Source organism: Sorex fumeus, unplaced genomic scaffold (assembly GCF_029834395.1).
Source record: "Sorex fumeus unplaced genomic scaffold, SorFum_2.1 ptg000213l, whole genome shotgun sequence".
NCBI lineage: Eukaryota > Metazoa > Chordata > Mammalia > Eulipotyphla > Soricidae > Sorex > Sorex fumeus.
In genome coordinates, this window is record NW_026606270.1 from 2,371,525 (window position 1) to 2,394,213 (window position 22,689).

Consider the following 22,689-nt stretch of genomic DNA (forward strand, 5'->3'; position numbering starts at 1 on the left):
TATGCCCACCATCATCTAATCCCAAATTTCCTAATCTAAGATCATGATCCCGTAGGTTTTTGTAACTGAATATGGGGACCAGAAAAAAAATTAGCAACAGGGTTAGGGTTAGAGTTAGGGTTAGGGTTAGGGTTAGGGTTAAGATTAGGGTTAGGGTTAGGGTTCTGAAAGCCCAGAGACCAGAACTCGATTCAAAATCAACCCTGTCATATACCCAAAGCGTTCCTGGCATTTCTCAGGGATGAGTGGGTGAAAGTTTAAGATGCCCTGAAATGAACCACTATAATTTCATTTCAATCTGATTCCCCGAAATCACTTTGACGTAACTTCTGGGAGCTTTTTATGATCCTTTTAATGTCTTTATTATTGACATTTTTGACAATTCAGAAAAGCAGATGCAAAGTTCCTTCTTGTTTGGCCACCCAGAGATGGACACTATTACTATATTAATGAAAAGACATTCACAGTGGTAAAGTTCCAGTTCATTCCAGTGTAATGGGGATGAGGTGATGAGACAAGTGTTGGCTTGGCCCGAGGATTCTAACTTTGATTTTTGGAACAGTCAGATAGACAAATTCTCACTTTCTAGTCCCTCTGGACCTCCTAAAACTGTGTCACTGGAGGTTGGGGAGATGCCTGGTCATCTACCCCTAAAACCCAAGAGACTGGCTATGCACCTTTAAGATGTAACTAATAAGGTTCACAAAATCCAGTTTCTTTAAATGTTGAAATTGGACTGGTCAGCTGAAAAAAAAACCTCACTGCTTAGTCTTTTTTTTTTTCAAAGTCAACTTCACACTTTTAATTTATGAGAATTATAGATCATATTTTTCTAGGGAATGGTGATAAGATTTACAGAAATAAAATGCTGGGAAATTTCTGAAACTAGGATCCTTTCTTCCTTCCTTTCTTTCTTTTTTTTTATTAGTGAAACACCATGAGGTACAGTTGTAGACTTACAAACTTTCGTGCTTGGGTTTCAGTTATACAATGATCGAGTACCCATCCCTCCACCAGTGTCCATTCTCCACCACCAATGATCCCAGTAGCCCTTCCACCCCCAAACCCCATCCCCCCACGCCCCACCCTTGTGGCAGGGCATTCCCTTTTGCTCTCTCTTTCCTTTAGGGTGTTGTGGTTTGCAATAGAGGTATTGAGTGGCCATCATGTTCGGTCTATAGTCTACTTTCAGCCCGCATCTCCCATCCCAAGTGGATCCTCCAAACACCCTCTACTTGGTGTTCCCTTCTGTATCTGAGCTGCCTTTTCTCACTGCTCAGAGAAAAATCACATACTATAGAGAACTCATAGGAGGGTATCTTGGTAATTGTTAACTCAGCTGGGAAATCAGGAGACCCAGATATCCCCTGATCCCAAATCTGGAAGAACTTTGCAACTCTGTGGGACCAAATTCCTTGGAAACACATCCACAGATTCCAGGAGCTGCTGGTTTTAAGTGTTGCAGCAATGGTTAAAGATTTTCCAATACCACAGCAGGGGAGAAAATGAATCTAGAAACAATGTATTAAGTTGACAACTTAGGAAGAACTAAATTTGAGTCAACAGATGCCTTGTCCAATTTTAACGAAAGATAGAGCTGAACAAATCAAATCAGATGATAACGGTGACATTTTTAGCCCTGTTTTGGTATGTTGCCGTTATTGCGTTAAATAACACTCCTTTTAAAAACTATCTTTGGTTGAAGTGACTGCACTGAGAAGATGAAGCCATTGGAGGGTGTGGAAGACAGTATTTATTTTCAGAAGAACAATGTAGCCAACCAAACTCTTCAGATCCTTCAGCTTATATAGTGTCATAGACTTCAGAGAACCTTAAATTGCAACACGGACTGAAGAATTTTCTCCTTACTATAGGACCTATAATCCGCCGTTAAAAGACTAGCTGTTTCTTTCCTTTTCCAGAAAGGAAAAATGACAATTTTGACAACAAACGGGTTTTGAAGGAAGCCTAACAAAGTCGCCTACGGCAGAAGCTGGTGCTTTCAACACAAACAACCTATGGAGAACTTTCCTGGTCTTTCCCTCTCCAAGTCCCAGGAGGAGGCAAGTTGGGGATGGTGGCGGGGGCAGGGGGCAGCTCCCAGTCCTGCCCGGGAGGCCTTGGGGAGACCCAGCCAGCTCCTGCGCTCTGACTGTCTCCTCTGCCTGAGCCACAGGTGGGAAATTCTGTAAGGGAAAACAGAACCAGGATGAAAACAGTCCAGCCTGGGCTGGGGGAGAGGGGCGGGAGCACCATCCCCTTCCTTGGGGAAGTTGAGGCCGACTTCCTCTGGGTGCAGGGATCCCTGACCACTCGGAAAGTGACTTTCCAGCCGGTAACTGCATCACCCGGGAAACCTGGGGCCTCAGTTCCCTTTACGTACTCAGTTTCTGTCTGACACATCCCTGGGGGAGCTGAGTGACCAGGACCACCAACCACTGACCACCACCCTCCACCCCCGAGTCTGACCAGTGGGATGGAACCAGCTGAAGTTGCTCCTGAAGGGAAATGGGGGTCAAGTCCCCGCCACAACACACACACACACACACAGAGGACACATACACAGTATACACATAGGATACACACATAGGAAACACATAAGGATACATACACAAGACACACAACACATAGGATACACACAGGACACACACACAGGACACACACACAGGACACACACACATAGGACACACAGGAAACACACACAGAGGACACACACACAGGACACACACAGAACACACACACACAGGACACACACACAGGACACACACACAGGACACACACACTAAACACACACAGAGGACACACACACAGAGGACACACACACTGAACACACACAGAACACACACACAGAGGACACACATACACAGGACACACACACTGAACACACACAGAGGACACACACACAGAGGACACACATACACAGGACACACACACTGAACACACACAGAGGACACACACACAGAGGACACACAAACAGAGGACACACACACACACACAGGCTCATAATCAGTCCCCTTGGACAGATGTGGAAACCTTGCTGGAGAGAGTCGCTCCTTGTCCACACCCAACTCACTCCTGCAGAGCCCGCTGGCGCCCCCTGGTGGACCTGCATCTCCGTGCGCACAGCTCTGAATTCCATTCACCTCCCTCCTGACAGCATTGAGAACTGCAGAACGGAGTTCATTCCACTCAGCCACTGAACTCGTGTGCTCTGAGGACACCAGCCGGGACCCCGAGAGACGCCCTCATGGTAAGGAGATGTGCACTCAGAGGGGAAACTGAGGCAGAGAGGCAGCTCCTCAGAACCCTTAGTGCGTGGCACCCAGGTGACATCTTTGGGGGTCGCAGACCTCCATCCCTCTCACTCCCGCACCAACCCCCCTGCGGGGCTGCTGTGTTCTCTGGATGCAGGTGCTGGGGGTCCCGCTGGGGCCCGGGTGGGTCCACCATCTTCCCTCAGACGACTCCTCAGGGGCCTGCTGAGGCCTCGATGCGGTGGTACTGGACGCTGGCCGGGCTCAGGCCAAGCCTGTCAGAGAGAGTGAGGTCAGAGGTGGCAGGGGTCTCCTGAGGGAACGGGGAGGGCCAGCCTCTACCACCCCACTTCACCCCTGCCCCTCCGTCCTGCTTCCTGTCTAACCCAGCTTCCATCTTCCCTCCCCTGCAAAACCCAGCAGCCCCTCCCCGGCCTCTGCCAGGGGTCTCCCGACACCTCCTCGGACCCCCCCCCCACCACCACTCTGGCCTTTCTAACCCTGAAAGTCAACTTCTGGGGGCTGGAGTGAAAGCACAACAAATAGGGTGTTTGCCTTGCTCACAGGCGACCTGGGTTCGATTCCCAGCATCCCATAGGGTCCCCCGAGCACCACCAGGAGTAATTCCTGAGTGCAGAGCCAGGAGGAACCCCTGAGCATCATTGGGTGTGACCCAAAAACCTCTAAAAAAAAGGAAAGAAAAGAAAACCAGTTGCCGGCCATTGCCCTGCTCCCACAGAGCCCCTGGCTGGCTCAGCGTGACCTGCACTCTGTCACTTCTCCCACCCACCCTTGGGTGTCTCTCTTCAGCATCCCCCCTGCACCCACTACCCCTCCCGGGAGCCAGGCTCCTGCTCATCACAGCCTCCTCAGGGGCCTGTCAGTCCTCAGGGTCCCGTGGGTCCCGTGGGGCCACAGGCAGGCGGAGGAAGCAGAGACTTGGATGTATTTCCCACGGCCCTGAGGGCTTCGGGAGAAACGGGGTTAGGGCCTTGAACCCTGGGCCCAGCCAGGAAATCTGCAGCCCACTCCCCCACCCCCACCCCCCACACTGTTCGCTTCCTGTTGGGCATGTCTGCTGCCTTCTCCTCACTCTGGGTCTCTGCGGGTCACAGCTGATGATGTGCTTTGTGGTCTGTTTTGCTCCCTTCCCTGAGAATTGCCAAATGCACTGGAGAGAGACAGACAACAGACAGAGGGAGAGAAAGAGAAAGAGAGAGAAGGAGGAAGAGGAGGAAGAGAGGGAGAGAGAGAGAGAGAGAGAGAGAGAGAGAGAGAGAGAGAGACTCTTGTCCCCCGAGCACTGCCAGGAGTGAGTCCTGAGAGCAGAGCCCCTCCCCACCCCCTCCCCTCTGGTTTTGGGCCTCCCCCGGAGGTGCTGGAGGCTTACTCCTGGCTCTGCACTCAGGGATCATCCTGATGAGCTCGGGGGCCCTTACGTAGTTCCGGGGACTCAGCCCCCCGTGCAGTGCCCGCGCCTGCCCGCTGTGCTGCAGCTCCGGCCCGGCCCAGGAACGGTCTCCCACGCCTAAGTGACCAGCGAGACCCACCACGGAGCCAGACAGCAGCACGCAGGGGGACGCGGCCAGTCCCGACCCTTGGTGGCGAATGGCTCCCTACGAGTCTCGGTCAGACCCAGAGAGGCAGGACCCCAGGGGCTGGAGCAGCTGGAGGACGCGAAGGGACAGAAGCGCCCGCGTGAGACCCGGAGAATGACAGCTTAACCCAGCACACGGGCTCCCTGTTCCCGGGAGCAGGAGGTCTCTGTTACAATTGGCCTTAAGGACAGTCAATCAAGGCGCCTTGCCCTATCACGGCCAAGTCGGGGGTAGGGGGTGGGCCCATAAAGCAGGCTTGGCCAATCAGATTTTTTCCTGGGAATATGCCCCCAGCTGCCCCCCACACCGCTTCTGGAACCCGACATCTAGGCTCTCCAGTCCTTCAGATCTGTCTCCTACAGAATGCGGCTGGTGCCGAGGGCCTGCAGAAGGCATCTGGCCTGGGGTGGGGTGATCCAGGTCAGAGGTTCTCCCCCGATGGGGTCTGTATTCCTCGGGTTAAGGAGAGGGACCCTCAGCAGGGAGCCAGGATGTGGGGCAAATTCCAACCCAACACCAGAGTGATTTCTGCAGTCTCTCAGGGGCCCTCAGGAACAGAATAGCAGTAGGAGCAAGTGACTCCCCTTTACTTTCAGGGGCTAATGGGAGCACTCATCAAGGAGGCTAGGATTAAAGTGCTTCCAGGTCCCTCTGATCACTCTGGTCTTCTCTGGATAATGCGAGGTACCAAGATGTCAGGGTTCCACACTTCGCTCTGGGACTTAGATATCTGGTGGTACACATGTGCTGCTTCTACACAATCACTGATCTCACATCTACCCTCCTCCTGCCCACCCCCTCCAGCCACACTGGCTTCCTGCTTTTCCTTGCAGAAGCAAAATATACTGCCGACCTCAGGGCCTTTGCACTTGCTATTTCTTCTCTCCTCCTTTCCACAGCTGCCACCTACTTACTACTTCTGCTGCACCTTCTCAGAGATGTCTTCTCTCTCTACCACCCAACCACCCCCCCTCACCTCCGACTTAGCCAGCCTAAGACATGCACCCTCCACGTTAGCACACCCTCCTGCCCCTCGGCCCATCTCCCCTCCAGCTGGCTCCTCACAACATCTTTTCATTTGCTTCCGACTACATATCATGAACTGCAAATGTGTTGGTGACACATGCATTGCCTTATTTATCTGAGGGGCCCCCAGACCCAGCTAGGACAAGGACCCTTTCCACATTGACCACATTTCGCAAGGCCCAGAATCTTCTTGGCACACAGCAGGGACCTTCTGAAAGAGCGACTTGTCTAGATCTTTGAGTGTGATTTTTTTTCTTTTTTTTTTGGGGTCACACCCGGCGATGCATAGGGGTTACTCCTAGCTCCGCACTCAGGAATTACTCCTGGTGGTGCTCAGGGGACCATATGGGATGCTGGGAACTGAACCCAGGTCAGCCTCGTGCAAGGCAAACGCCCTACCCGCTATACTATCACTCCAGCCCCCTGAGTGTGATTTTTATAAAGGTCACAGTTGGAATGTTTTGTTTCTCCAAGCTTCCATGACCCTAAGGTTCTGTGGTTTGGGGGTTCTCTCATTATTCCCTCATTCCATGGCTTGAATGTTCCTCTGAGCTGGGCTTACAACCCAAGGAAACTGCAGTAAGAGACATGAACAGTGCAGGAAGGAGCGCTTTGTGGCCTTCAGTCCCAGCTTGTTATGTTTTTTTTATATGTTTTCCAATAATGAATTAATGTTTTGTTTATATAGAGAGTGTTCTATGTCTATTCAGGTAATTTTTTACAACCAAAGAAATTTTTATGATAATATTTTGCATTTTGAGGCAGATACTTAAGCCTTATCTATAATAAATTGTTTTCCAATATAAGGCAGATTATTCCATTTTTTAGGATAAAATACACTTTTATCCTTTAATCTAATACTCATAGATTTCCTTAATTAAAAAATAAATCTCCTCTCCTCCCTCATTAAATTATCTAGTTGTTGGATTTATCTATTTCATGTAATTTTTTTAAGTACGAGCATCCAACTAGCCATATTGTTCATTTTAATGTATGGACCTGTACAAAATGAAAGATACACATTTAAAAAAATTTTATCAGCTTATCACTGATTTAAAATTTTGTGGAATTTTAGTTAGAGAGAAGGTGGAGAGGCAGAGATGGAAGACAGACCTGGGCCCAGAAGGCTGGGCAGTAAAAGACGAATGATTAAGGACAAGTGTCCTATAGAAAAATATACACTAAAAGTGGGGCTGGAGTGATAGCACAGCGGGTAGGGCGTTTGCCTTGCACGCAGCCAACATGACTGACACAGGTTCGATTCCCAGCACCCTATATGGTCCCCTGAGCACCGCCAGGAGCAATTCCTGAGTGCATGAGCCAGGGGTAACCCCTGAGCATCGCCGGGTGTGACCCAAAAAGCAAAAAACAAAAAAAGTACCCAGGCATTCCCCCAGGTACACCCCAAAGGCCTCCTTTACCTTCTCCTCTGGAACTGCTTGTCTATCTCTGCCAACGACAAGCCCTTTGTTTCAGGGACGAACCAATAGATGAAGCCAAGGCCGAGGACTGCGGTCAGCCCATAGAGCAGGAAGGTCCAGGACAAGCCAATGGTGCCTGGGAACAGGAGACACGAGCACTGACCACACGCAGAGTCCCCAGAGGGCCAGTGTCCAATGACCAGCAGCAGGCTGGCCGGCAGTAGTATCAGCCACAGTGGGTGGAAAGGGCTGGATCCCCAAACACACACACACACACACACACACACACACACACGGAATGCCCAGGGACCGACATCTACAGCACAAGCAGTGGATGTGAACCACAACCCAGAGAAATCAAATCCAACCAGGCTAACCCAGAGTGCTGTTTGGCAAAACCCAGCTCAGAATTTTTTTTTTTTTTTTTTAAGCAAGGAACTGCTTCAAGTAAGAAGCGTGAATTAGTGAACTGTGTGTCCACGGGGCTGAGGGATGGCCTAACTTGCCAGTGGCTGTGGCAGGGAACAAGACCTGCCCCTTAGCACCCCACCCTTCTTTTTTCCTGGGGCCTGGCATGCGGGGCCAAGGTCGACAAATGAGCACCAATGGAAAGTTCTGCTCTAGAGCCAGCCTGTTACACTGAGGTCTCCAAGACCCCCGACCCCCCAGGCCTGTGCAGCGTTTGCTCCCCTTCTCGGCCACACCAAGCGGAGAACCTGCAGACACCAGCAGGTTGGAGCAATTCCCTCCCTCCCGTCTCTTTCTGCCAAGGAGGCATGTCAATCAAACAGGCAGGGAAGGATGATGGTGGAATGAGCCTCACAGCTCCTATCTTCTGTTATCTTTGTCTCCCCACCCCTAAGCCCCCCATTTCTGGTATCAGTCCCCCCTGATTTCCCATTCAGAAGCCCCGCCCTCCTACACTCTGGCCCCTAGGGTGGGTGGTAAGTGATGCTTGGGGGCTTGGCGACGGGAGACCCGCCCTCCAGCCGCAGTGATTGGGTCAGAGATGGTCATGTGACCCCGCTGAGCCAATGAGGGCCCGCCCTGGCTCAGAGGCCAGAGGAGGCTGTCACGACCCAGTTCTGCCAAGAATGAGGCCCGCCAGGTCATGGGCAGAGCCGAGACGAGGAAGGATGAACAGCAGTAGGACCGAAGTCTCCGTATCAGCCAGGCCAGAGGCCTGCCACTGTCTTTTCTGTGATTGAAAAAGAGATGTTCCGGGCCAGATTGATAGTACAGCGGGTAGGACGTTTGCCTTGCACGTGGCCCACCCGGCTTCAATCCCTGGCATCCCATATGGTCCCCTGAGCACCGCCAGGAGTAATTCCTGAGCATCGCTGGGTGTGACCCAAAAAGCAAAAGAAAAAAGAAAAGAAAAAGATGTTCACCGCAGTTCATGAGCCCTTGAGAATACGCAGGAGGGACCAGGCCAGGAGCGAGGCTCACTCACCCATGAGGTCGAGGAAGGAGAGGCTGATGAAGAGGTTGGCGGCCCAGTTGAAGCTGTTGCAGAAGGCGAAGGCCCTCCCTCGGATCTGCGCCGGGTAGATCTCACTGAGGACCAGCCAGGTCACTGGGACAAGAGAGCAGAGCTGTGGCAGAGGGGACCCCTCCCCCTTCCCCATGAACAGCAGCCTGGCACTTGGGCAGGCTGCCCCCACCCCAGCATGACGTCATGTCCTACACTTAATGCTCCCCCATCACTCCTCATTCAGTTCCCAGGCTCTGCAGGTGCTCCCGCAGCTCATTCAACTCAAGTCAACCCGGGGTGGGCTCATTAGCGAGAGACATGCTGGGTGAAGTAAGAAACCTAAATGATTTGGGGGGCAGTACCAGCAAGCTACTGAGGGTATCCCGCCCGCATGGCAGAGCCTGGCAAGCTCCCCGTGGCGTATTCGATACGCCAAAAACAGTAACAATAATGGGCCTCAATTCCCTGACCCTGAAAGAGCCTCAAATACGGCAGTGTTGGGAAGGACGAGTAAGGAGAGGCTGCTAAAATCTCAGGGCTGGGATGAATGGAGACATTACTGCCCCCGCTTGAGCAAATCGATGAACAACAGGATGACAGTGACAGTGATAGAGTGATCTATTTATTTACTTTTGGCTTTTGGGGTCACACCTGGCGGTGGCCAGGCATTACTACTGAATCTGCACTCAGGAATTACTCCAGCTGTGCACAGAGGGATCGTATGGGATTCCGGGGATCGAACCTGGGTGGGCCAAATGCCCTCCCCGTTATCACTTCGGCTCTGGGACGGTCTTGATAGGAAAAAAGATCACAAGCATGAAGGAGGCCCCCAGCCCCAGAAGGAGAAGCCCTGAGGACCAGACGTGCTCAGACGCCCTCCACCACTGCCATGGTCCCCCTCCCCCACCCCCAGCCTCCCACCGGAAGAGAGAGGGGCCTCACTCACCTGGTCCGAATCCAAAGGAGAAAGCGCTCACGAAGACCATCATGCAGACCAGCGCTGTCCAGGGCAGCAGGGCATGCACTGAGGCTGGAGAAGGGGGTGTCTGGGAGGCGGTGTCCAGGGCTGCTGGGGGTGACAGGGTGGGGTCCCAGGCCCTGGGGCGAGGCTGGCTTTTCTCCGTGGCTGATGTTCCCAGCTCCCCTTGCTTCTCACGTGCGGTTGGCAGCGGAGATGCCGAGAGGCCCCTGGCCAGGTCAGAGCCTCCAGGGAGGCCTGACGATCCGGTGGCGTTGGGCACGGCCAGGCAACTCGGGCCCGCGTCCATGGGCAGAGCAAAGCTGACCAGGCCTATGCCACTGACCGACAGGGCCATGAGGGCACAACCGGTCAGCAGCAAGGCCCGGCGGCCCGCTCGGTCCACCAGTCCCATGGCGGCCAGAGTTGCCACGACTTTCACTGCACCGAGCCCCACGGAGGCCAACACCGCTGAGGACCCCCCGTGGAAGCCGACTGCGTGGAAGATGGTGGAGGCATAGTACAGCACGTTGGGCTGTCCCGTGAGCTGCTGGAACAACACCAGCCCCAGCCCCACAGTGGTCCGGCCTCGCATGTTCTCCCGCGCCCGGAAGAGGTCCAGAAAGGAGTAGCTGGGCTGGCCCTGCCCCAACCTGGTGGCCTCTTCGTCCTGGAGGGGGATGAGGTCCCTGTGGGCTGCAGCTTCCCCCGTCCTGGCTGGCAGCAAGAGGAGGCCGAGGGATTGCAAGAGGGCAGGCGCGACGGACCAGCCAAGCATGTGTCTCCACCCCCGGGCGGCACCAGCCAGCGCGTAGTTGAGTGCATAGGACAGCAGGACGCCCAGGGTGATGCCAGCCTCGTAGAGTGACACCAGCACACCCCGCTGCCGGGCTCCCACAAGCTCCGACAGGTAGATGCAGCAGGCCATGGAGGATAGGGAGATGGCAAAGCCGGCCACCGTGCGGCCGACCATCAGCCAGGCCAGGGAGCCAGCGAGGCCCATGCTCAGGCTGCCAGCCAACAGCACCAGGTTGCTCCCGAGGATGGCCTGCTTCCGGCCATAGCGGTCAATGAGGAAGCCCCCGCCCAGGGAGGCGACGAGAGCCCCCCAGACCAGGCTGCCCACCAGGAGCTCCTGCTGCAGGCAGCTCAGCCCGAAGTCCAGCTGCAGGGGCAGGAGGGCCCCTGAGATGACTGCCAGGTCATACCCAAACGTCAGCCCCCCCAGCAGAGACACAGATGCAGACAGGGGCAGAAGTGGTGGGGAGTGGCCTGGAAAAGAAGAGATGGGGAAAGACTCAGAGCGGGTCCTGGCTGGACTGCCCGTCCATTCAACCTCCCATCCACCCATTCACCAGTCCACCTTTCATCCACCCATCCAATCATACACCCATTCTTCATCCACCATCCAGCTATCATTCCACCCATCCATCCTCCCATCCACTAATTCGTCATCCATCCATCCACCACTCCCGTCCTCCCATCCATCCATCCATCCATCCATCCATCCATCTATCATCGATCCATCATCCATCATCCATCCATCCATCTTCCCTTCCATCATCTATCCATCCATCCATCTGTTCAATCACACATCCATCCATCCAGTCATCCATCTATCCAATCATCCATCCATCCATCCTCTCATTCATCATCCATCTATCCTTCCACCCACCAATCTTCCCATCCACCCAATGATTCATCATCCATCCATCCACCAATCCCATTCTCCCATCCATCTATCACTCATCATCCAACCACACATCCATCATCCATCCAATCATCCATCATCCTCCCATCCATCATCCATCCATCCATCCATCCATCCATCAAATCACCCATCCATCCATCCATCAAATCACCCATCCATCCATCCATCATTTACCATCTACCATCCATATACCTACTCTTTCCTCACCATGTCTTCCTCCATCCCTTCACCCAGTCATTTACTTCACCCATCCATCCATCCATCCATCCATCCATCCATCCATCCATCATTTATCCACAAGTCCCAGGCCCTGAGCAGCAAGAACAGCTTTGCTACCTGGGCCGGGGATGTGACCTCACTAAATGGAGGTTGCCTTGCAGCAATCCAGAACCATTCTCCCCTCAACCCCACCCCCAAGAGATTCCTGAGGGTACAAGGACACCCCCCCCCGTGCCACCCCACATCCAAGACACTGTGCTCCAAGTCATGGATGCTTATTTAGGGATCCTTTTCTCACTGACATGCAGCTGCACTTTTTTTTTTTTTTTAAGAAATTGCTTTATCCAACCTGAGTGTCCGAGGACAGATGACTGGTTAAAGAAACTCCATCTACACAATGGAGTACTATGTAGCTGTTAGAAAAGATGAAGTCAGGAAATTTACATACAAGTAGTACTACATGGAAAGTATCACTGTCACTGTCACTGTCCTCCTGTTGTTCATCAATTTGCGCGAGCGGGCCTAGTAACGTCTCCATCGTGAGACTTGTTACTGTGTTTGGCAGATTGAATATGTCACGGGTAGCTTGCCAGGTTTTGCTGTGCAGGTGAGATACTCTTGGTAGCTTTCCAGGCTCTCCGAAAGGGGCAGAGAAATCGAACCCGGCTCAGCTGGGCCAGCTGAGCGCAAGGCGAATGCCATACCGCTGTGCTATCGCTCCAGCCCATGGAGAGTATCATGCTAAGTGAAATGAGTCAGAAAGAGAGGGACAGACATAGAAAGACTGCATTCATCTGGGGAACATAAAGTAACAAAATAGGAGACTAACACCCAAGAATAGCCGAGATAAGTACCAGGAGGTTCACTCCATGGCTTGGAGGCCAGCCGCACACGCTAGGGGAAAAGGCAGCTCAGATAGAGAAGGGAGCACCAAATAAAGGGTGTGGGGAGGATCCTCCCAGGATGGGAGATGCATGCTGAAAGTAGACTATGGACCAAACATGTCTGCCACTCAATGCCTCTTTTGCGCACCTAAAAGGAGAGAGAGAACAAAAGGAAATGCCCTGTCACAGAGACAGGGTGGGATGGGGGGATGAGGGGGTGGGAGGGATACTGGGATCAGTGGGGGTGGAGAATGGGCACTGGTGGAAGGATGGGTGCTTGATCATTATATAACTGAAACCCAAGCCCAAAAATTTGTAAGTCTACAACTGTACCTCATGGTGTTTCACTAATAAAAATTTATAAAAAAAGAAAAAGAAAGAAAGAAATCACTTTATTCCCTTTCCTATTTGCCATTCTTGCTTTGACAACCTGGCAGGCTACCGAGTGTAGCCTGTCCATGCCGCAGAGTCTGGCAAACTCCCCGTGGCGTACCCAATATACCAAATACCAGTAACAATGATGGGTCTCATTCTCCTAACCCTGAAAGAGCCTTGAATGTCGCACTTTTTACAATCTCAGGGCTAGGACGAAGGAGACGTTACTGGGGCCTGCTCGAGGCAATCGACGAACAACAGGATGATCGTGATCGTGATCGTGACTTATTTGCCATTGGCTGATGGGGATTTGCACACCGGCTTGGCTGTGGTGCTCGCACATTTCAGCTATGGTACCCGCCAGCACACACTGAGATTTGTCCTCTCCTAGCTGCAGTGCTTTCAAGTGCTCATGAAAGGCTCACTCTTGCTGAGGCCAGAAAACCCTCAAAGGGGCAGAGATTGCAGATAACAGAGCTGCCAGAATGACACAAGTGGCACGTGAGAGCACTGGGGATTAAACCCATCACCGCACACTTGCAGGTGCTCTAAGCCCCTGAGATATTCTCCCACGCCTGCGCACACCCCTTCCTCAACTCTCAAGTGGCATTTCTCACTAGCGAACAGTTCTGCCTTCTCGCCCCATCTGCTCACACATGGACGTGGGTTCTTGTTAAGCCGAGCAGGACAAGGACCCAGTGGCCTCAGCCCCAGCCTGACCACCGAGAAGGCCTCCAGGAGGCACCTGCCACATGAGCCAACACTGGGGCCTGGGCAGTTTGACCTCAAGGCAAAGTGCCTGGCACACTGCCGTGAAAGTAAGCACTCAGTAGACAGTCACTGAGTCAACAGATGATAAGATAAATAAACTCTGGGTGTATTGAGATCCAGAGAGCTTGGCTTATGAGCTCCTGGGGACGTTCGGGGCCTGGAAACGACCATGGATAAGAAGCAGCTTGAGTTTGGCCCAGCCCAAGGTTGGTCAGGTTCTCCTTCCATCACAGTTTTTTGGAAAGTATCATGCTAAGTGAAATGAGTCAGAAAGAGTTTAGCTTCCTCCCTTCTCCATGGCCCACCAAGCCCAAGAAGGATTCTCGGAGGTTAGAAAAGGCTAAAGGGGCTGGAGCGATAGCACAGTGGGAAGGGGCGTTTGCCTTGCACGCGGCCGACCCAGGTTCGATTCCCAACATCCCAACACTGCCAGGAGTAATTCCTGAGTGCAGAGCCAGGAGTAACCCCTGAGCACCCGGACGACCCGGTTCGATTCCCAACATCTCAAGCACTGCCAGGAGTAATTTCTGAGTGCAGAGCCAGGAGTAACCCCTGAGCACCCGGCCGAACTGGGTTCGATTCCCAACATCCCAACACTGCCAGGAGTAATTCCTGAGTGCAGAGCCAGGAGTAACCCGCCAGGAGTAACCCCTGAGCACCCGGCCGACCCCTGTTCGATTCCCAACATCCCAAGCACTGCCAGGAGTAATTTCTGAGTGCAGAGCCAGGAGTAACCCCTGAGCATCGCTAGGTGTGACCCAAAAAGCAAAAAGGCTAGAACAGAGAGCCTGAGGCTGGTAGACTGGAGTGTGTGACTTCCCAGGAGAACACACCTCACATTCTCTTGACTCTGGTGAGGTTAAAACCGAAGCTCAGAGCCTTTTTTGCACTGATGAGAACCCAGGCCTGTGGTTGGATGGTACTAGCCAGTGTAGACTGTGCAGTGTAGACCGTGCAGTGTAGAATTCTTCTCCACCTGCCAGGGCTTCTGGGAGGTCTGGGGGACTCGGCAGGGCTATGCAAACATCCTCCCCAGAAGGCTGGTTCCCACGGTCTGATGCCAGCTGAGACCCACAGGATATGCATTCTGGCCACATGCCCCCACTGCTGTGGGCCTAGCTGCAGCCACTGCGCAGTGGAAGGCCACAGAGACACAGAGGAAGACCTTAGGTCAAGGGACAGCATGGGCGTGAGGTGATGGGACTCTGTTTTTTTTTGTTGTTGTTGTTTGTTTTGCTGGTCACACCCAGCGATGCTCAAGGGTTACTCCTGACTCTGCACTTAGGAATTACTCTTGGCGATGCTTGGGGGACCCTATTCCCATTCCCATGCTGGGAATCGAATTCAGGTCAGCCGCGTGCAAGGCAAGCGCCCTACCCGCTGTGCTATCACTTCAGCCCCAAAGTGATGGAGCGTTGAACAGGGCGTCTGGAACCCAAGCCCCAGATTTTGGCTGGTAGAGGACTGGGGGTTGGGGGACCAGAAGCCCCTCCAGGTGCAGGCAAGAGGGGCACCTCAGCTCGGCGGTTCTAAGACCCACTTTCTCTCAGGCTGCCCTGCCACGGGGCATCACACAGTGCCCATTACATGCCTGAGGACAGAGGCAGGTCACAGAGAGGGTCTGGTCAAGAGGGACTGGCACCTCGGCCTCCTTCCTTCCTAGGAAAGTGGCGAGTGGGGCAGAGGGCAGAGCACCAGGGCTGTCTCCCTGCTCCCAGCCTCCCCTGTGACCTGGGGGATCCAGGCACTATTGGGGTGGCGCCCAGCAACACATGTTGAGAACAGGGACAGGGAACACACATGCCGGCAGGTCTTGGAGCCAGCGGCCAACGAGGCTCTCCAGGAAGTGCTCCAGAGCCGGTTCTTAGAATCTTAAGATGGGTCCGTGAATGGAGCGTCAGCTTCCCCAAAGCCACAACGATTGCCCGTCTGCTCGCTGCCCAGTACTCAGCCCTCGGCCACCGTCCGCCACTTGGTGGGTGCCCGAGTCCCAGCTGAGGTGAGTCTCACCACCCTCTCTCAGCCTGAATCCCCTGTGGCCACCAAGCCTCCCCCAAGCCTTACACTGCTCCCCGCAATGCCGGCTTCCTCTCTCCTGCTCCCGTCTATGGGACCCCTTTCCCTCCGCCCATGTCTGGGGCCCTAGAACAGTGCCTGGTTGGCAGGAAGGGCTCAGAGGCCGGCACAGGGATTGGAGCCTTTTCTGAGCTTCAACTTTCTCCTTCATCTGCAGAATCAGAACGTTGGCCTTGCCCGTGTGCAGGCTGGCTGCGGGCCCAGGGGGCGGGGGCAGGTCGCGGGGCAGTAGCCAGGCAGGGGGGCTTCTGGGGGCACTTCTTCCTGGGCAGAAAGGAGCGTATGAGGAAGTGGGGCGCTTCCCTCCCCAACCTCCTTGTCTGTCCCGGGCTCAGCACCCCAGGGGCGATGTCTGCAGGGGGGCGTGTGCAACGCCCCTGCTGTCGGGTTGGGGGGTGCTGCCGATGGGGGGGATGCTGGGGCTCCCCTCCCGAGGACCACTTACCCATGGCCAGGGAGATTCCAGTGCAGGCCGGGGGCTCCTGGGGGAACAGGCTAGCATTCCTGGGCCGCGCCGGGTCCCTGCTGCGGCACCAAACAAACTTTAGGGCCGGCCTCTGCCTCCGCCCAGCGGCCAGCAGCGCCACGTCCTCCGCCAGCCCCGGCCCTGGGGGCCTGGAGGCGGGGCAGAGGGACCCGGGACCGCCCCCTGCCTGGCCCCGTCCTGGATTGGGTCTTCCCCCCCTAGCCGTCTAGGGCCCGGAGGTAGGACAGAGGGACCTGGGGACCGCCCCCTGCCTGGCCCCGTCCTGGCTGGGGGTCTCCACCAGCAGCCTTTCCGGGGGTCTCCCCTTCCGTTTAGAAACTCCGTTTAGGGACTCCAGTCCGGATTGTGCACACAGCAGGCACCGTCAGAATCCGCTTCCTTGATGCATCCCTGAGCGGGGCCACTGTTTATTCCCGCGCGCGAGGCCTCAGGTGCTGGCTGGGAGAACAGCGCCTGCAGTTCTTCACCTGTGCAGTTCACTGGCCAAGGGAGGAAGAAGACAGATTAAAAAAAAAAGAAAAAAGACGAAGGCGCAAGAAATAGTACAGTGAGGGACAGGAGCGATAGTGCAGCGGGGAGGGAGTTTGCCTTGCATGCGGCCAACCTGGGTTCGAATCCCGGCATCCCAAATGGTCCCCCTGAGCACAGCCAGGAGTAATTCCTGAGTGCAGAGCCAGGAGTAACCCCTGAGCATTGCTGGGCGTGACCCAAAAAGCAAACATAAATAAATAAAGTGGTTTGGGGCTGGAGCGATAGCATAGCGAGCAGGGAGGGTGTTTGCTCTGCAAGCCGCTGACCCGGGGTTCGATTCCCAGCATCCCATATGATCCCCTTAGCACCACCAGGAGTAATTTCTGAGTTCAGAACCAGGAGCAACCCCTGTGCATTGCCGGGTGTGACCCAAAAAGAAAAAAAAAAAGAAATAGTACAGGGAGCGGGGAAGGCTCTCACGTTTGATCCAGGCACCACCGCCAGGGATGATCCCTGAGCACAGAGCCAGGAGTCCGACATGAGCACCACCTGGTATGCCCGCCTTCCCCCCCAAAAAAGAAAAAATGACCAAAAGTCAGATGAGTTGAAGAAACAAAAGTAAGTGGGGCCAGGGAGGCAGAGTGAAGGAAGTGATGGTGCAGGCAGGTCCGAGGGCCTTTCCCTGGGTCTAGACCGGGCCTGAGGGGGGAGGAGGAGGGTGGGCTGGGCTGAATTTACAGACAGGAGCGGGTGGGGTGGCCGAGGGGGTCTGCAGAAGAACAGAGGGGCAGCTGGGAGAGTGTAGACAGGGCAGCCTTGGGAAGTCTGGACCATGAATTTTATTGCAGGGATGAGGGGTGTAGTGGGGGTGGGTTGGGGGATGGTTCCTAATTGGTTACAGGGAGCAAGGAGCAAGGGTGGGAGCAGTCAGCACCTGGCTGTTGAGAAGTGAGCCCTGAAGATGCTGTGGATAAGGATGAGGGGGAGCAGAGCCCCCTGAGGACAGCAGCCCAGAGGGGGAGTCGCTCGGGGAGGGGAAGCCCAGCTCCCAGCTCTGCCCTGGCGGCACGCGTGAAGCTGCTCATCAGGCAGCCTTGTGGGGAAAGGTTGACAATTCGACGGAGAGTCCAGGCTGGGGACACGGTTATTTCTCACTCTAGACCAACCAGCCCAGAGTCTCAGTCGAGCAGAGGCACGAATTTGATCTTCCAAACCCATCCTCGCGGATACCTTTGCGCCTCTGTTAGCAGGCCCCGCAGGACCAGGCCACAGACACGGCAGAGGCAAGACCTCCCCGGATGGGGTCCTCGTGTAATCCTGGGAACTGTCCGAGCCAGGGTGGCAGACTGAAAACACAGCCCCAACACCAGCTGGCCCCCGCCCTAAGCTCCAGACAGACCGCTGTGACCTGTAGGATGTCCAGGTAGAGTGGTACCCTGAGACATCTCAGGTGGGGTTCCCAGGACTGTCCTGCCCAGATTTCCGAGCCTCCTTGTAAGGAAGCTCAGTGCAGACAGGGAGGACCACTCAAAGCTTCATGTTTCAGCTTGGAAGCTGGTCTCACATGCTGAGGGAAAAGGCAGCTCAGATAGAGAAGCGGCCATCAAGTAAAGGATGCTTGGAGGGCCCGCTAGAAGGGGAGATGCGTGTTGAAAGTAGATAATAGACCGAGCATGACGGCCACTTAGTACCTATATTGCAAACCACAATACCCAAAAGGGGGGGGGGGGAGAGAGAGAGAGAGAGAGAGAGAGAGAGTAAAAGGGAATATACCTGCCACAGAGGCGGGGGTGGGGGTGGGGGGTGGGGGATGGGGGGGTGGGAGGAATACTGGGAATGTTGGTGGTGGAGAATGGGCACTGGTGGAGGGATGGGTACTCGATTATTGTATGACTGAAACGTAAGCACAAAAGTTTGTAAGTCTGTAACTGTACCTCACGGTGATTCACTAAAAAAATTTTAAAAAAATAAAATAAAATGTTATTGACTAAAAAAAAAAAAGCTTCATGATGGCCTCGCCTGCAGGAACCCCACCCACCACCACTGGCTCCCATGAGAGCCTCCAGCCCCTGCCGGCGCCCAGACATTAGCATCTTCCAGCTGAGACCCCAGCACTGTGGAGCAGAGACTAACTGATCATCTCTTATGTTCCCTCTTCAGATTCTTGACCCGCAATTTCCCTGAGTACCATTCAACAGGGGCAACGTTGAGAAGAAAATTGCTCTGTGGTAATAATAACTAAGAACAGAGCTTACGCCCCTGAGAGACCGCGAGAGGCTGTGATTGAAGCACTGTGCGTGGATTAGTTTAGTTCACCTTTGCACCTGCCTGATGAGAACAGGGACTCTTGCCTCTCCCCTCGGGGTCCGGGCCAAGACACCAAAGTCAAGGGCAGTGCCGGGACTTGCTTGCATAATCAACAAATAAGGCAAATAGTCTGGTGTTCAAGGACACACGTTGGTCTAGATTGCTGAGCCGAGTCAAGCCCAGGGTAGCGGGAATCAGGCTCAGACCCGCTCGGATCTTCTGCCTTCTGGTGTGGAGAAGAATCCAAGGAGGAGACTGTCTGTCATTGTCATGAGACGACTCCTCCTCCACCTGGATATTGGAATGTCTGGAACTGTCACCAGGAGAACTGGCCCAGCATGTCCAGGGCGCTTCTACCCACAGGAGCTGAGGATGGGAAGAATAGGAAGTGTCTCTGTCTCTGTGTCTGTCTCTGTCTCTCTCCTCTCTCTCTTTCTGTCTCTCTCTGTCTCTTTCCTCTCTCCTCTCTCTGTGTCTCTCTGTCTGTCTCTTTCTCTGTCTCTCTGTCTCTCTCCTGTCCTCTCCTCTCTGCCTCTGTCTTTTCTCTTTCTCTCCTCTCTCCATCTGTCTCTCCTCTCCTCGCTCTGTCTCTCTCTCCTGTCTTTCTCCTCTCTTTCTCTCTTTGTCTCTCTCTCACCTCTATCTCTCCTCTCTCCTCTCTTTCTTTCTCTCTCCTCTCTCTGTCTGTTTCTCTCCTCTCTCTGTCTCTGTCTCTTTCTCTGTCTCACTCCTCTCCTCTCTCTCTGTCTCTCCTCTTTCTCTCCTCTCTCTCTGTGTCTCTATCTCTGTGTTTCTGTCTCTCCTCTCTTTCTTTCTCTCTCTGTCTCTCACACCTCTCTCTGTCTCTCCTCTCTCTCTTTCTCTCTCTCCTCTCTCTTTCTCTCTCCTCCCTCCTTCTCTCCCCACCCCTCCATCTCCATGGCTTGCTTTAATCATGAGGATGCTTGCTGACTTGTCTTCTAATCCCCTTTTTATATGGTGCCCTAAGCAAGAAAGAAACTGGGTTATTTAAGCCTAGTTTCCAAAGTGGCTTTCTTAGGCTGGGGCTCTTGTGGTAGAGTGTATGCAGGCTTTGCATGGGTGGGGTCCTGGGTTCAAACCCCAGCTCAGGCATTTAAACATTTTTTTAAAACTTTTTAAGAAGCCTTTCCTTGACGTTGAACAGGCCCCAGGGAACGGTTTCTAAGCAGGATGCAGTTCCGTGTGGGGCTGTTCTTGCTCATCCTTTCCCGTTCTCTCTCCTTCCCTCTGATGAAGACTCTGGTGAGTGGCTCCAGGGAGGGACCCCTGGCAGGTGGTGAGGGCAGGACCCCGAGAGGAGCTGAGACCCTCCCTTCAGCAGCCCATTCAGTGCTCCTCCTCATTCATTAGCCAAGCAAACAGAAGGAGCCTGGGACAGTGCCTGAGGGGAAGTGATCACAGGGATACCTTGAACTCTCCAAACTGGACTTTCCCGGGGCTGGAGCAATAGCACAGTGGGTAGGGCATTTGCCTTGCACGTGGCCGACCCGGGTTCGATTCCCAGCATCCCATATGGTTCCCCGAGCACCGCCAGGAGTGATTCCTGAGTGCAGAGCCAGGAGGAACCCCTGTGCATCGCCTGGTGGGACCCAAAAAGAAAAAAATAAATAAACAAACTGGATTTTCCACGCTAGGGAGAGAATCCAAGTGGCAGAGTATGTGCCTTGTATGTTGTAGATCCTCGAATTTGATCCCTGGCACCGCATACACTTGTCCCGCATAGCTGTGGTGACCCCCAAAATGAAAAGAGTGCTAGATATGCACCCCCCCATTGAAAAGAGTCATAATCTACCTCCTCTGAGACATCAAGGAGGACTGAGCCCCAAAGGATGTCTAAGTAGGTCTAAGCAACACACTTGGGATGGGTGGGGCGGGAAGTAGGTGCAAAGGCCCTGTGACAAGGAGCTGTGAAGAATGATAAAGTTAGACAAGGCAAACATATTTGTAGCTCAGAGAGCAGAGTTGCTTGGCAAGTTATGAGTCTAGAAAAGGGCCCAGGGGCCCAGGGACCTAGAGAACCAGGGTCCTATATGGTACAGGGCGGGGGTGGGAAGGGAAGGAACTCTCTCCTAAATACTTTAGGGAGTATTGAAAGATTTTTTAAACTCACTTTCTTTTTTCTTTTTGGCTTTTTTGGGTCACACCCGGTGGCACCCAAGGGTTATTCCTGGCTCTGCACTCAGGAATTACTCCTGGCAGTGCTCAGAGGACCATATGAGATGCTGGGGATCGAACCTATGGGAAGCCCTCTCATAGACCCTAGCCGTGGTTCCCATGTTAGGAACTGTTTGGGACAGACATTGGTGACAGTCTCCCAGGGCTTCCTGACCTCAGTGGATGCCTGATCTATAGCAAATAACATCAGGCTGGCAGCTATCTTATCTGGCCTTATCTATAGTGACCTCCAGGATGCATCTACTGCCCTAAGACCCTTTGATATACAAATGTAAAGCTCAGGATGCACCTACTGCCATAAGACCCTTTGATGTACAAACATTTACCTTGAATGTTAGGTAAAGCTCTTGTTGCTGACCTTACCATGTATGGTTATATTGCTTCTGCTCTGACTGGGCTGCCCCAGACCCTATATAACCAGCCTGTATCCCTCAATAAAGCCTGTCCCTTTTTCTCTCTGTTTCTAAACTGTACTCTGTTTCTTGTGTCTTGTGTTCATTCGGTTGGTCCTTCCCTGCACCTACGGATCCTAGGGCCACCTCCGCGGGCCGGAGAGTGGTTTTGCGGGCCCCCACGGAACTAACCCAAGTCGGCCACGTGCAAGGCAAACGCCCTCCCTGCTGTATTATTGCTGCAGCCCCTTTAAACTTCCTTTCAACCCTAGAAATTAGTGTGGCTACACCATAGCAAAACCGCCCCTGGTGACTAAGTTTGCACAGTGAGTTTTCCAAAGGCGGGTTCAGACAGATGACGGAGACTTAGACGCTAGCAGAGGCGTTAACCAAAGTCACAATCTCGGAAGGTGGACACCGGAAGTAGAAAGGGTTCCAGGTGAGCACTGAGCAGTGGCAGCTGACCAAGGTGGCTGGAAAGCACATCAGAGCATGCAAGGGGCTGACGCTGGAACAGGGGCCCTCACCCGCGTGCCAGTGCCCTTCGGGGTGCCGGGGGTGGAGGGCGGCAGTTGTGGCTCCCAAAGGGCCTTTCTTCAGCTCCCAATAGGGACCCACAAGCAGGAAAGCAAAACGTACACATGAAGAGTGTGCTGAGCAGAGGCGCCTTCCACCTCACAAGCTCCTCCCAGCCGGGGAATTATCCAAACCCCAGTTTGCAGAAGAAATAAAGCAGAGACAGGTTCAAGGATTTGCTCTTCCTCCATCAGAAACAGCACCGTAAACCACAGTGCAAAAACTTACCTAAAAAAAAAAAAAAAAACCTGCCTCTCACAACTTTGTAACTGTATCTCACAGTGATTCAATCAAACATTTTTGAAGAAGGGGGGCGGGGTACAAACCTGCATCCCATAACTTTGTAACTGTGGAAGTATCTCATTGTGATTCATCTACAAACAAAAAAAAAATTTAATGGAAAAAAAATAGCTACCTCTCATAGAAGCAGACTGGTGGGTGGGAGGTAAGCCGGGTCAGGGGGCATTGGTGGAAGGAAGTGGACGCTGGTGAC

At 53.6% G+C, this 22,689-nt stretch overlaps 1 protein-coding gene across 2 annotated transcripts; it reads right to left on the reverse strand.

The window, feature by feature from the left end:
• Positions 1-1,337: 1,337 nt before the first annotated feature.
• SLC2A10 (solute carrier family 2 member 10) lies at positions 1,338-16,309 on the reverse strand. 2 transcript variants are annotated; one of them, XM_056108449.1, is made up of 5 exons: positions 16,213-16,309; positions 9,720-11,003; positions 8,753-8,875; positions 7,300-7,435; positions 1,338-3,529 (listed from the first exon to the last, which is right to left on the reverse strand). In XM_056108449.1, the coding sequence occupies exons 1-5, from the start codon at positions 16,214-16,216 to the stop codon at positions 3,469-3,471; spliced, it is 1,608 nt and encodes a 535-aa protein (XP_055964424.1). In that variant the 5' UTR covers positions 16,217-16,309; the 3' UTR covers positions 1,338-3,468. The 2 variants fall into 2 exon arrangements, with proteins under 2 accessions (XP_055964424.1, XP_055964425.1); XM_056108450.1 differs by lacking the exon at positions 1,338-3,529 and having other exon boundaries at positions 7,296-7,435.
• Between the last annotated feature and the right edge of the window lie 6,380 nt (positions 16,310-22,689).

Excerpts from the sequence above, each read along its gene's own strand:
- SLC2A10 (XM_056108449.1), bottom strand. Across the intron at positions 8,876-9,719 it reads CTCCTTTGGATTCGGACCAG|TGACCTGGCTGGTCCTCAGT; the intron begins GTGAGTGAGGCC and ends CTCTTGTCCCAG. Across the intron at positions 7,436-8,752 it reads CTCCTTCCTCGACCTCATGG|GCACCATTGGCTTGTCCTGG; the intron begins GTGAGTGAGCCT and ends TCCTGTTCCCAG.